Below are 15,161 nucleotides of genomic sequence, written 5' to 3' on the forward strand. Positions count from 1 at the left end.
TCCCGTACAATTGTCTCATGAACTCAAATCCAAATGGCTGGAGGAAAGAACTCAAAGAAAAATGTTGACTTCACTGTCCAAATACTGTTGGAGGGTACTGTATGGCTGAATATATGTTTGATATATGAATGTATACGTCTGAATATATGTCTGAAGAATAATAGGAAGGAAGCGTAAACAAGGTCTCCATGCACTGCCTCTGGGTTACTATGGTAACTGGGGGACGTTTTCCCCATAGCAACAGGGCTGGTTGCCAGGTCGGAGATGGAAGTGTGTGACCTCATCAGCGGGACAACCTGCTCTGGATACTGTGTGTGTGTGTGTTTCCTGCGCCCAGGGAAATATGTAATTAGGTGCGACAGCATCTCTATATTCATCTCAGTTTCTGTATCACCATATAGATAGGACAGCAGCTCAGAGAAAACAGCAAACATTGTCAGGCAACTCATTTACCTATAGATTTACCAGTTAGTGAACCATGCCTGTGTGATGAGTAAACTGTACGTTTCTTGAGTGTACTTACATGTTGAGTGGTAGTTGGACCTTGGCTTGAGCCAGCAGTTCTGAGGTGACTGAAGCCACTCTGGGAGGAACCAGAACCCCTACTGAGGAGGGAGAGGGACCAGGGGGAGAGTCCTGTATCCGTGCAGCAGCCCTGGGGTCAGAGGAGCTGATGAGTACAGGGTGGGAGATCTCCATACTGTGTCTGTTGTTGAGCTGTGCTGTCCGCTGGGTCACACTCAGAGCTGTGAACGAGTGGCGCTTCTTAGCATTCTTCTTCCCCTCTCCTCCTCTCCTCTCCTCTCCTCCTCTCCTCTCCTCCCCTCGCCTCTGGAGGGCGCCATTGCTGCTTCCTGGAGAGGATGGGTTAGGGGAGGGGCCAGAGGAGCAGGGACCCAATGGGAGGCCGGGGGGCGGGTCAGAGCTGGGGCCAGGGACAGGATTGGGTGTCGGCTTGTCAATCTCCATCAACTGTTTGGCTGTTTCATTTAGCTAGAGTGAGGAGGAGAGGAGAAGAGAGGAGAGAGGAGGAGAGGAGAAGAGAGGAGAGAGGAGGAGAGGAGAAGAGAGGAGAGAGGAGGAGAGGAGAAGAGAGGAGAGAGGAGGAGAGGAGAAGAAAGGAGAGAGGAGGAGAGGAGAAGAGAGGAGAGAGGAGGAGAGGAGAAGAGAGGAGGAGAGAGGAGGAGAGGAGAAGAGAGGAGAGAGGAGGAGAGGAGAAGAAAGGAGAGAGGAGGAGAGGAGAAGAGAGGAGGAGAGGAGAAGAGAGGAGTGAGGAGGAGAGGAGAAGAGAGGAGAGAGGAGGAGAGGAGAAGAGAGAGGAGAGAGGAGGTCAGGAGAAGAAAGGAGAGAGGAGGAGAGGAGAAGAGAGGAGGAGAGGAGAAGAGAGGAGAGATGAGAGAGGAGGAGAGGATCTCAGATCTCCTGGCTCTCAGAGCCCGCCTTCTCTTGTTGGCAGAACTTCAAACCAGCCGCAAAGGATCACACACACACGCACGTGCAAAGACACACACACAAAGACACACACACACAACCACACGCCGCACCCTTAGGAGTATCTATGTACTCAGTGAAAGAGTAGGAGGAGAGAACAATGTTTGTAATGCAGCTCATATCTGAGAGGATGATAGTAGATCTTGTAGTCTGTTCCTGCTAGTCAGATAATATACACACTGAATCTGCCCAGCAACAATACTACTCACTCTACCTCACAGACGGATGCTCAGTCTCACAGGTCCTCTCAGTTCACACACACACACACACACACACACACACACACACACACACACACACACACACACACACACACACACACACACACACACACACACACACACACACACACACACACACACACACAAAGACATGTTTGTTTTACTATCCTTGTGGGGATCAAACAACTTAATCCCATTCAATCCAATTTTCCCTAACACCTAACTCTAACCTTAACCCTAAAGCCCTGACCCTAAATCTAACCCTAACTCCTAACCCTAATTGTAACAATAAACCTAATTGTAACCCTAAACCTAACCCTAAAATAGCCTTTTTCCTTGTGGGGACCGGTAAAATGTCCCCTCTTGTCCAAATGTTCCTTGTTTTACTATCCTTGTGAGGACTTCTGGTCTCCACAAGGATAGTAAAACCAAAAACACACACACAAACACCCACAAATATACACACACGTACCACAAAGGTCAATGTCAATGTGACATCATGCCATTATCAAATCAAATTGTATTTGACACATGCGCCGAACAGGTGTAGACCTTACAGTAAATGCTTACTCACAAGCCCTTAACCAACAATGCAGTTTTAAGAATATACCTAAAAAAAAAGAAAGCGATAGGAATGACAAATAATTAAAGAGCAGCAGTATATAACAATAGCGGGGCTATATACAGGGGTACTGGTACAGAGTCAATGTGTCACTGTGCGGGGGCACCGGTGTGTAGGTAATTGAGGTAATTATGTACATGTAGGTAGAGTTATTAAAGTGGCTATGCATAGATAATAACAGAGAGTAGCAACAGCGTGGGGGTGGGGCAATGCAAATATTCTGGGTAGCCATTTGATTAGCTGTTCAGGAGTCTTATGGCTTGGGGGTAGAAGCTGTTTAGAAGCCTCTTGGACCTAGACTTGGGGCTCCGGTACCGCTTGCCATGCAGTAGCAGGGAGAACAATCTATGACTAGGGTGGCTGGAGTCTTTGACAATCTTTAGGGCCTTCCTCTGACACCGCCTGGTATAGAGGTCCTGGATGGTGGGAAGCTTGACCCCGGTGATGTACTGGGCCGTACGCACTACGCTCTGTGGTGCGATGCGGTCGGAGGCTGAGCAGTTACCATACCAGGCAGTGATGCAACCCGTCAGGATGCTCTCGATGTTGCAGCAGTAAAACCTTTTGAGGATCTGAGGACCAATGCCAAATCTTTTCAGTCTCCTGAGGGGGAAAAGGTTATGTCGTGCCCTCTTCACGACTGTCTTGGTGTGCTTGGACCATGTTAGTTTGTTGGTGATGTGGACGCCAAGGAACTTGAAGCTCTCAACCTGCTCCACTGTAGCCCCGTCGATGAATGGGGGCGTGCTCGGTCCTCCTTTTCCTGTAGTCCACAAATCAACTCCTTCATCTTGATCACGTTGAGGGAGAGGTTGTTGTCCTTACACAACACGGTCAGGGCTCTGACCTCCTCCCTATAGGCTGTCTCATCGTTGTCGGTGATCAGGCCTACCATTGTTGTGTCATCAGCAAACTTAATGATGGTGTTGGAGTCGTGCCTGGCCGTGCAGTCATGAGTGAACAGGGAGTACAGGAGGGGACTGAACACCTACCCCTGAGGGGACCCCGTGTTGAGGATCAGCGTGGCGGATGTGTTGTTACCTACCCTTACCACCTGGGGGTGGCCTGTCAGGAAGTCCAGGATCTAGTTGCAGAGGGAGGTGGTTAGTCCCAGGGTCCTTAGCTTAGTGATGAGCTTTGTGGGCACTATGGTGTTGAAGGCTGAGCTGTAGTCAATGAATAGCATTCTCACATAGGTGATCCTTTTGTCCAGGTGTGAAAGGGCAGTGTGGAGTGCAATAGAGATTGCATCATCTGTGGATCTGTTGGTGCGGTATGCAAATTGGAGTGGATCTAGGGTTTCTGGGATAATGGTGTTGATGTGAGCCATGACCAGGCTTTCAAAGCATTTCATGGCTGCAGACATGAGTGCTACGGGTCGGTAGTCATTTAGGCAGGTCACCTTAGTGCTTCTTGGGCACAGGGACTATGGTGGTCTGCTTGAAACATGTTGGTATTACAGACTCAGACAGGGAGAGGTTGAAAATGTCAGTGAAGACACTTGCCAGTTGGTCAGCGCATGCTCGGAGTACACGTTCTGGTAATCCGTCTGGCCCTGTGGCCTAAATGTTTACCTGTTTGAAGGTCTTACTCACATCTGATGCGGAGAGCGTGATCACATAGTCGTCTGGAACAGCTGATGCTCTCATGCATGTTTCAGTGTTATTTGCCTCAAAGCGAGCATAGAAGTTATTTAGCTCATCTGGTAGGCTCGTGTTACTGGGCAGCTCTCGGCTGTGCTTCCCTTTGTAGTCTGTAATAGTTTGCAAGCCCAGCCACATCCAACGAGCGTCAGAGCCGGTGTAGTACGATTCGATCTTAGTCCTGTATTGACACTTTGTCTGTTTGATAGTTTGTCGGAGGGCATAGCGGGATTTCCTATAAGCTTCCGGGTTAGAGTCCCGCTCCTTGAAAGCGTCAGCGCTACCCTTTAGCTCAGTGCGAAAGTTGCCAGTAATCCATGGCTTCTGGTTGGGGTATGTACATACAGTCACTGTGGGGATGATGTCCTCGATGCACTTATTGATAAAGCCAGTGACTGATGGGGTGTACTCCTTAATGCCATCGGAAGAATCCCGGAACATATTCCAGTCTGTGCTAGCAAAGCAGTCCTGTAGTTTAGCATCACTGGTGCTTCCTGCTTTCATTTTTGCTTGTAAGCAGGAATCAGGAGGATAGAATTCTGGTCAAATTTGCCAAATGGAGGGCGAGGGAGAACTTTGTCCCGCGTCTCTGTGTGTGGAGTAAAGGTGGTCTCTGGATGAGCGTTTTCCTGTTTGCTTATGGCGGTATACAGCTCATTGAGTGAGGTTTTAGTGCCAGCATCGGTTGTGGTGGTATGTAGACAGCTTAAAAAATACAGATGAAAACTCTCTAGAGTATCTCATGATAAGCTGTAGACCACACTATCTCAGACGAGCAAAAAACTTTGAGACTTCCTTAGATATCGTGCACCAGCTGTTGTGGTACTTTCAGCACGTCCCATTTATTTTCCAGCAATTGAACATTAGCTAGCAGGACAGAAGGCAAGGGCAGATTAGCCACTCATCATCTGATCCTCGCAAGGCACCCTGATCTTTTTCCATGAAATCTCAGTTTCCTTCTCCATGTGAATCACAGGGATCTGGGCCTGGTTGGGTGTCTGTAGTAGTATATCCCTCCCGCTCCGACTCATTGAAGAAGAATTCTTCATCCAGTTTGAGGTGAGTAATCGCAGTTCTGATGTCCAGAAGCTCTTTTCGGTCATAAGAGAAGGTAGCAGCAACATTATCTACAAAACAAGTTACGAACAACGCGAAAAAACAAACAAAATAGCACGGTTGGTTAAAATTTGAAGAGCCGATAAGACGGCAGCCCTCCCCTCCGGCGCCATTGTATTTTTCACCATGTTGAACTCAGGGGGAGGCTACTGCTACATTCATTTACATCAATATCACCTGCGCTGTTTCCCTCTCTGTGTGTGTGTGTGTGTATAGACTGTAGGAGTGAATCTGTCTCAGTGTGTGACATGTCAGTTTTCCATATTAATAGATATGCTAATCAGAGCCAGACCATATGGAAATGAGCCTGATAGATTGATCCTGCACTGACGGCATCACACTCAGGGGACCAATAGACACACACACACACTCTTTCTGAAGGTCAGCTACACACAGACAGACAGTGAATAACTTCATCCAAATATGATGTTTTGCCTCGCCATCTCATGCATACTTTCCCACAGTATACACAATACACCTGAATGTGTCCCTTATCACTGTCTTTACGTGTGTGTGTGTGTGTGTGTGTGTTGTGTGTCTGCATTTACTCTTCCCTGAGGCAGACCCCATCCTCCACCCTGTGCTTTTTTGCTTTCTGCTGTGGTCATATTTCATTTGAGTAGCGCTATGCTCACTGTGTGTGTGGCTTGTGTGGTGTGTGTGTGTGAGAGAGAGAGGTGCATTAAGTACTCCTCTAGGTGAGTCTGACACTACAGCTGATGAGCTGATATCTGCACTGCGAAAAGGGCAAGCGAGACACACACACTGTGGCAAGTGTGTCTTCTCCACCCACACCCACTCCTAAGTCAATCTGCAGTGTGATTAAAGGGGTGTGAAGGGTTAATGGGCGCAGAGGCCACACCACCAGAGGAGAGGAGACAGGAGGATAGCATAGCAGAGGACAAGAGAGAGCTCCCTCCTCCCTCCCGCAATGCTCCACTCCAGCTGGGACACCCTAATTATGTCCCCCCCCAAACCACCTCGTGCAGAGATAACCACACACACACACTCCATGCCGTGTCAAAGTGATGGAAGACCCTTAATTATTGATGTATCTCTATCTAATAAGACCCCCTGTGTGTGTGTGTGTGTGGGTGTGTGTGTGTGTGTGTGTGTGTGTGTGTGTTGTGTGAGTGTGTGTGTGTGAGTGTTGTGTTACCTCTACGTAGAGGATGGGGAGGAAGATCCCGATCTTATCTCCCAGCATTGCCCTCGTGCCCAGTTGTCATCCACTCGTCTGATCACTGTCAGAACCTCATCCTATTAAACAGACAGGAATTCGATTAATCTCTCCTCTCTTCATTTCTAATGAATTTCAGCCAATCCTTCCATTCAGACATTTAGCTAGGGAACTGCAGCTGTGATTCTGTGTGTGTCTGTGTCTCTCTGTCCTTTGACTTGGCCCCACTTTCCCCAGATCCATCCTGAGAGAGTGTGTGAACCCAGAACAGGTGCTGCTGAGGAACACACACACACACGCACGCCCGCCAACGCACGCACAGCCACGCACACACACACACACACACACACACACACACACACACACACCCCCCCCCCCCCCCCCACCCCCCCCCCCCCCCCCCCCCACCCTACACACACACACACACACACACAGAGTAATTGATTAGAGAGAGAACAAGAGACCGCTGCATTTCTCCAGGTCCTTAGCTAGATGAGTGTGTGTAACAGCATGAACAAATATGAGCTTTAAAGAGGAGAGGAGCGGAGGGAATACAAATCACTGTTTATCACAAACACTGTGCTGGGGAAAGGGGGGGAGAGAGAGAAAGAGAGAGTGTCTTTGCTCTCTCTCTTCCTCTCTCTCTCCCACACACGAGGAGAATAACTATATTCAGATAGAGGTAGAAAGACAGACAGAGAGAAGGAAGAGTGAGTAGATAAACACAAACCATTCAGTGGGGTATCATAGATGCACACACAGTGGATTACAGCGACTTAGCGTGCGTGTATGTGTGTGTACCTTCGAGAATGCCAGGCAGTCTTTGTCCTGGTCTTTGTCTTTGACCTCAAAGTCATACAGGGCCTTTCCTGTGGGCGGAGTTTGGCTCAGCGGCCGTAACAACACGATGTAACTAGCTGGAAGGAAACCGTGACAACCGTTCAGCTCCCCATGGTACCAGTTGTCGTCAACTTTACGTCGCAGGATGATGATGTCACTTTAGCGAACTGCAGGTCTCCGGGTTCCTTCCCCTCATAGGAGTAGAGAGCCTTCCCACAGGGCAGGGCCGGGACACTCTGGAAGAGAGAGGAGAGATACGTTAGACTTTCCCACAGGGCAGGGCCGGGACACTCTGGAGGAGAGAGAGAGAGAGACGTTAGACCTTCCCACAGGGCAGGGCCGGGACACTCGGAGGAGAGGGAGAGATACGTTAGACCTTCCCACAGGGCAGGGCCGGGACAAACTGGAGGAGAGAGAGGAGAGAGACATTAGACCTTCGCACAGGGCAGGGCCAGGACACTCTGGAGGAGAGAGGAGAGAGACATTAGACCTTCCCACAGGGCAGGGCCGGGACACTCTGGAAGAGAGGAGAGATACGTTAGACCTTCCCACAGGGCAGGGCCAGGACACTCTGGAGGAGAGAGAGGAGAGAGACATAGACCTTCCCACAGGCAGGGCCAGGACACTCTGGAGGAGAGAGAGGAGAGATACGTTAGACCTTCCCACAGGGCCGGGCCACTCTGGAGGAGAGAGAGGAGAGAGACGTTAGACCTTCCCACAGGGCAGGGCCGGGACACTCTGGAGGAGAGAGAGGAGAGAGACGTTAGACCTTCCCACAGGGCAGGGCCAGGACACTCTGGAGGAGAGAGAGGAGAGACGTTAGACCTTCCCACAGGGCAGGGCCGGGACACTCTGGAGGAGAGAGGAGAGAGACATTAGACCTTCCCACAGGGCAGGGCCAGGACACTCTGGAGGAGAGAGAGGAGAGAGACATTAGACCTTCCCACAGGGCAGGGCCGGGACACCTGGAGGAGAGAGGGAGAGAGACATTAGACCTTCCCACAGGGCAGGGCCGGGACTCTGGAGGAGAGGAGAAGACATTAGAACTGTCCACAGGGCCGCTCGGGACCACTCTGGGAGGAGAGAGGAGAAGACTTAGGACTCTCTCCCCACAGGGCAGGCAGGCCGGGACACTCTGGAGGAGAGAGGAGAGAGACATTAGACCTTCCCACAGGGCAGGGCCGGGACACTCTGGAGGAGAGAGGAGAGAGACGTTAGACCTTCCCACAGGGCAGGGCCAGGACACTCTGGAGGAGAGAGAGAGAGACGTTACCTTCCCACAGGGCAGGGCCGGGACACTCTGTAGGAGAGAGGAGAGAGACGTTAGACCTTCCCACAGGGCAGGGCCAGGACACTCTGGAGGAGAGAGGAGAGAGACATTAGACCTTCTCACAGGGCAGGGCCAGGACACTCTGGAGGAGAGAGGAGAGACATTAGACCTTCCCACAGGGCAGGCCGGGACACTCTGGAGGAGAGAGAGGAGAGAGACGTTAGACCTTCGCACAAGGCAGGGCAGGACACTCTGGAGGAGAGGGAGAGACATTAGACCTTCCCACAGGGCAGGGCCGGGACACTCTGGAGGAGAGAGGAGAGAGATTAGACCTTCCCACAGGGCCGTGCTGGGACACTCTGGAGGAGAGGAAGAGAGACATTAGACCTTCCCACAGGGCCGGGCCGGGACACTCTGGAGGAGAGAGGAGAGAGAGACATTAGACCTTCGCACAGGGCAGGGCCGGGACACTCTGGAGGAGAGAGGAGAGAGACATTAGACCTTCCCACAGGGCAGGGCCAGGACACTCTGGAGGAGAGAGAGAGAGAGACTTAGACCTTCCCACAGAGCAGGGCCGGGACACTCTGGAGGAGAGAGGAGAGAGACATTAGACCTTCCCACAGGGCAGGGCCGGACACTCTGGAGGAGAGAGGAGAGAGACATTAGACCTTCCCCAGGGCAGGGCCGGGACACTCTGGAGGAGAGAAGGAGAGAGACATTAGACCTTCCCACAGGGCCGGGCCACTCTGGAGGAGAGAGAGGAGAGAGACGTTAGACCTTCCCACAGGGCAGGGCCGGGACACTCTGGAGGAGAGAGAGGAGAGAGACATTAGACCTTCCACAGGGCAGGGCCGGGAGAGGAGAGAGAGACAGGTTAGATCAAGAAACGCTTAAGGAAGTTACACCCTGTACTCAGTGCCTATGTCACAACACAATTCCAAATCTGCCCTGTCACACTGGGAAGAACCAATACTGTCAGTCTCTTGGCAGATTTGGGTTCTGTTGTTGTTGATGTAAGTAAGCAGGAAGTCACCCTGCTGTATGTTCATGGCATGCTGTTCGTCTCCAGTGGTCATGTGATGTCAACTCGGTGTAGGCATGTCAGCGTGTATCTCCAGCCCTGCCCTGAGAGCAGACAGACAGACAGGCACAGCCTGAGGCTCTAACTGATCTGACATCAGCCTGACACTCCAGGCCGTGAACACAACACACAGAGCTGATGCAAGGCCAGGAAATGCACCTATATCTCTGTGTACTGTGTATATGTGTGCTCTCTCCTTCTCCCTCCCCCCCCGTCCTGCCACTGACATGAACACCACACAGAATGTCAGATGACAGAAGAAAGGGAGAGAGGGAGAGAGAGGGGGAGACAGGGGGGAGCGAGGGAGAGATAAAGAGAAAGGCAATGACAGATGAGAAGAAAGGGAGGGTAGTACTCTTCCATTCTACGGCTCATTACACACACATCATGAAGCTCTAATGTGCAACACATTCTCCTGCATTATATCATTACATTAGCTCTGCTCTCTCACACACACACACACACACTAATACAAAGTGTTGGGACATTCCTGCCTCTAAGCAGAATGTTGTTATGGCCTCTCTCACACACTAGTGCTTAAAATGTTACTAAAAAGTCCTTTAAACTGTAGCTGGTAAGGGTGCGGTTGTAGCATAACGATAACATGCACAAACTTCTTACTTGCTGCCAGTGTGTGTGTGGTGTGTGTGTGTGTGTGTGTGTGTGTGTGTGTGTAATGGTATAGTAAAACCAGAGTTCAGTCTATTAATCTTCATTAATTCTTTATTGAGTACCTGCAAGTCAGCTACACAGCTAAAGTACTGCTACTGAACCAGTCAGTCAGCTACACAGCTAAAGTACTGCTACTGAAACAGTCAGTCAGCTACACAGCTAATGTACTGCTACTGAACCAGTCAGTCAGCTACACAGCTAAAGTACTGCTACTGAAACAGTCAGTCAGCTACACAGCTAAAGTACTGCTACTGAAACAGTCAGTCAGCTACACAGCTAAAGTACTGCTACTGAACCAGTCAGTCAGCTACACATGTTAAAGTACTGCTACTGAACCAGTCAGTCAGCTACACAGCTAAAGTACTGCTACTGAACCAGTCAGTCAGCTACACAGCTAAAGTACTGCTACTGAACCAGTCAGTCAGCTACACAGCTAAAGTACTGCTACTGAACCAGTCAGTCAGCTACACAGCTAAAGTACTGCTACTGAACCAGTCAGTCAGCTACACAGCTAAAGTACTGCTACTGAAACAGTCAGTCAGCTACACAGCTAAAGTACTGCTACTGAACCAGTCAGTCAGCTACACAGCTAAAGTACTGCTACTGAAACAGTCAGTCAGCTACACAGCTAAAGTACTGCTACTGAACCAGTCAGTCAGCTACACAGCTAAAGTACTGCTACTGAACCAGTCAGTCAGCTACACAGCTAAAGTACTGCTACTGAAACAGTCAGTCAGCTACACAGCTAAAGTACTGCTACTGAAACAGTCAGTCAGCTACACAGCTAAAGTACTGCTACTGAACCAGTCAGTCAGCCACACAGCTAAAGTACTGCTACTGAACCAGTCAGTCAGCTACACAGCTAAAGTACTGCTACTGAAACAGTCAGTCAGCTACACAGCTAAAGTACTGCTACTGAACCAGTCAGTCAGCTACACAGCTAAAGTACTGCTACTGAAACAGTCAGTCAGCTACACAGCTAAAGCACTGCTACTGAAACAGTCAGTCAGCTACACAGCTAAAGTACTGCTACTGAGCCAGTCAGTCAGCCACACAGCTAAAGTACTGCTACTGAACCAGTCAGTCAGCCACATAGCTAAAGTACTGCTACTGAACCAGTCAGTCAGCCACACAGCTAAAGTACTGCTACTGAACCAGTCAGTCAGCCACACAGCTAAAGTACTGCTACTAAACCAGTCAGTCAGCTACACAGCTAAAGTACTGCTACTGAACCAGTCAGTCAGCCACACAGCTAAAGTACTGCTACTGAAACAGTCAGTCAGCCACACAGCTAAACTGTGACACCAGCCCCCACCCCTGGAAACACACACACACACACTCCTCTCCCTGTCCTCCTGGGCTTTCAGGAGAAACCCCCATTACTGATCCCCACTGGGCACACACACCTCTAATTACTGCACCACAGGAGAGAGAGAGTGGCCTGGTGTGTGTATGTGTGTGTGTGTATGTGTGTGTGTCAGGGCAGCCTAGTCCCCCTATGCAGCAGTGAGATCCCATCTGCTCCAGTGTCTGTCTGTTTAAAGCCTGTTGGCTAGCAGTTTTCTTCTCCTCTCTCCCTTCTCTTCCTCTCTCTCGATTGTCTCCCTCTCTCCTCTCCTTCTCTTCTCAGTAATAAAGAATTTTTGTCCTTGGAGGGGCATTGGGCCGTTACGTTACACCTCTGCTACAGCTACTGGAGAATTAGTGTGTGTGTGTGTGTGTGTGTGTGTGTGTGTGTGTAGACCTCCAGTAATAGCATAGTAAATCTGTAACTATATTCCTGTTCCGAGGGCAGCATTCATCAACCCTGCTGTTTCTGTAGGAGATCACGTACGGCTGCTCTAACACTGAGTCTGTCCCTAACACATGAATTTCATTCAGACATACCAACCAATGTTTCAGGACATCAAATCCAATTATTTAACACAATGGGCCTTAGAATAGGCTGTTGTTTCGTCCCGTTGTTTGTCAGCAGCTGACTAAGAATGTCTGGCCAGAGACAAACTATAGGCCTGTTCAGATCTCAGAAGATATTCAATTTGCTACTACACAGTAGCTAACAGTAGAGATTCTATTGGCTGCTAACTAACATAATATAGTATATTGGTTGCTATAGCTAACAGAAGAGATGTTATTGGTTGCTAACCCACAGAGGAGATTATATTGGGTGCTACTTAACAGAAGATATGCTCAGTGGTAACAAATTGTTAAATTAACCAGAGCAGCTAAATATACATCCTGTCTGTTCATCACACTAACGTCTCACAGAGGAGAAAGTTCTGCTTTCATTTAGGAAGAGTGTGAATTCACAGTCATCTCTCATCCCCCCAGTCTCTCTCCTCTCTCTACTCCTCCCATATGTTAACACATGTTAGAAATCTGATCAGAATAGAAGGAACAGGAACCATGTGTGGCCAGAGGGTATGGAGTCATCAGGTTAAGACTTTGTCTAGTGGTGTCATGGTATCTGATGTGAGCTTGCTAGCTAATGAGTGCCTGCCTGCATGCCCATCTTGGAAGTAGTGTCACCCTCGACCAACCACTGCCATGTTATAGTAATGTTATTATAGTGATGTTTTATATAGTAATGTTATTATAGTGATGTATTATATAGTAATGTTATTATATTGATGTTATTATAGTAATGTTATTATAGTAATGTTATTATAGTGATGTTATTATATTGATGTTATTATAGTGATGTTATTATAGTAATGGTATTATAGTGATGTTATTATATTGATGTTATTATAGTATGTATTATAGTAATGGTATTATAGTGATGTTATTATAGTGATTTATTATAGTAATGTTATTATAGTAATGTTATTATAGTAATGTTATTATAGTGATGTTATTATAGTAATGTTATTATAGTGATGTTATTATATTGATGTTATTATAGTAATGTTATTATTAATGTTATTATAGTAATGGTATTACAGTGATGTTATTATAGTAATGTTATTATAGTAATGTTATTATAGTGATGTTATTATAGTAATGTTATTATAGTAATGGTATTATAGTGATGTTATTATAGTGATGTTATATCGTGATGTTATTATAGTAATGTTATTATAGTAATGTTATTATATGATGTTTTAGTGATGTTATTATAGTTTTGTTATTATAGTGATGTTATTATAGTGATGTTTTATAGTGATGTTATTATAGTAATGTTATTATAGTGATGTTATTATAGTAATGGTATTATAGTGATGTTATTATAGTGATGTTATTATAGTAATGTTATTATAGTGATGTTATTATAGTAATGGTATTATAGTGATGTTATTATAGTGATGTTATTACAGTGATGTTACAGTGTTATTGTGATCCCCTCTCCTCTAGTTGTTAGGACAATTGGATTCTGACTGTCACCCAGAGCTCATTGTCATCATTGTACCTGGCTGGGTTATGTTGCGCATATTTACATGTACATTAAGACATACATACCTGTTTGTTCCTGCATTTAGACCTCATTAGCATTCCCTGAGCTGAGTGTGTGTACTTTCTGTCTGTACTTTCTGAGGTGACCTCATGGCAAAGGAATCTAGGCCTACATTCCATGAAGTGCAGAGTGTTGTGTGTGTGTGTGGTGTGTGTCTGTGTGTCAGTTAGTAAGTGATTGATGTTGTAAAGTGGTGTTGTGTTTCCCCCTTTCTTTCCCAGCTTGCAGAATGGTAGTCCATGTTGCCAAGGCAGCCAGTGTCGATGGTGGGAGACCAGGGGTGCAGGTGTGTGTGAAGGGGGGATTGGTAATGAATAATAGATGGAAAGTGGATCAATAACGCAGTGAATCACTGAGACCGACTAACGGGGGAAAAGTGGTGTGTGTTTCTTTCAGACCATTTTTTAGATAGTTTCTCCAGTAACTTTCTCCAGTAACTTTATATGTCTACTCTCCCTTGAACTAGGCTTTGACTGAGATATCCTGTGACAAACGCTCCATCCCCCCACCCCCTACCCCCTACAGACCACACACAACACACACACACACACACACACACACACCACACACACACACACACACACCCATACACAGACACACACCAGGGATCCTCCCTGGAACACCAGTTGATCCATCTCAGACTTGTCTTCACCTTGTCATCCCTCTTTCTCCCTCCCCTCCTCTATCCCTCCATCCCTGCCTCTCTCCTCTCTATCCATCTCATAACATGTTCCTTCTTAGCTTAGCTTTGTGGCCATCTCTTTCTCCCTGTCTCCCTTTCCTACCTCCTCATACCATATGGTAACAGCTAGTTCAGAGCCAAAGACGGACACACTTTTTGTTTGTTTTTAATCTGAATTACTGGCTCTCAACTGTGTAGTTAGTGTAATGTTAGAGAGAGGGAGAATGTTTGTGTGTGTGTGTGTGTGTGTGTGTGTGTGTGTGTGTGTGTGTGTGTGTGTGTGTGTGGTGTGTGTGGTGTGTGTGTGTGTGTGTTTGTGTGTGTGTTTATGTGTGTGTGTGTGTGTGTGTTGTGTGTGTGTGTAATGTTAGCCCCCTCTGGCAAGCCTCCAGACGTCGGTGTCCTAGCTTCGTAAGTGTGTGTGTATGTGTGTGTGTTCAGCCTTCTCCAATTACTAACAGATTACTCTCACATGGTCAAAACAATAAACAGTTGTGGAGTATATTTTAGGAAAAGGTTTAACTTCCTGTGTGTCCATAGAGAGTCAACATAACAACAGTATCACACCAAAGGACATGGCTCAGTAGTGTGTGCATATTAAACTATTATTAAACTGTGGGATAAAGGGATGGATGGGGGAAGGAGAAGGAGGAGAGGAGGAGATTTAAATAAAGGGAGATTAGTGAAAGGCAAAGCTTGATTAAAGTTTCTCTATCCTCTCTCCCTCTCCCCAGTAGGAAACTGAGGCAGAGAACCAACACACAAATCTACAGAGAGTATCTACTGTTCCATAGCTATTGTTCCTCCATTCTCCCGGCTCTGCTGGGCTCAGGCGCAGAGCCCTACTCAGCCCATTGGCTCTCCTGCTCAGGGGAAAACCTGCCACCAC

The 15,161-nt window shown here is 47.7% G+C and overlaps 1 protein-coding gene across 1 annotated transcript in view; it reads right to left on the bottom strand.

Moving 5' to 3' along the window:
- LOC115161044 (E3 ubiquitin-protein ligase SH3RF3) overlaps nt 1-15,161 on the bottom strand; it is a 73,970-nt gene that overhangs the window by 13,388 nt on the left and 45,421 nt on the right. The window contains 5 exon segments of the mRNA XM_029711725.1: nt 524-993; nt 6,253-6,300; nt 6,303-6,353; nt 7,075-7,271; nt 7,274-7,349. Coding sequence (XP_029567585.1) covers nt 524-993; nt 6,253-6,300; nt 6,303-6,353; nt 7,075-7,271; nt 7,274-7,349 — 842 coding nt within the window.

This window comes from Salmo trutta, chromosome 24 (genome assembly GCF_901001165.1).
Source record: "Salmo trutta chromosome 24, fSalTru1.1, whole genome shotgun sequence".
Lineage (NCBI taxonomy): Eukaryota > Metazoa > Chordata > Actinopteri > Salmoniformes > Salmonidae > Salmo > Salmo trutta.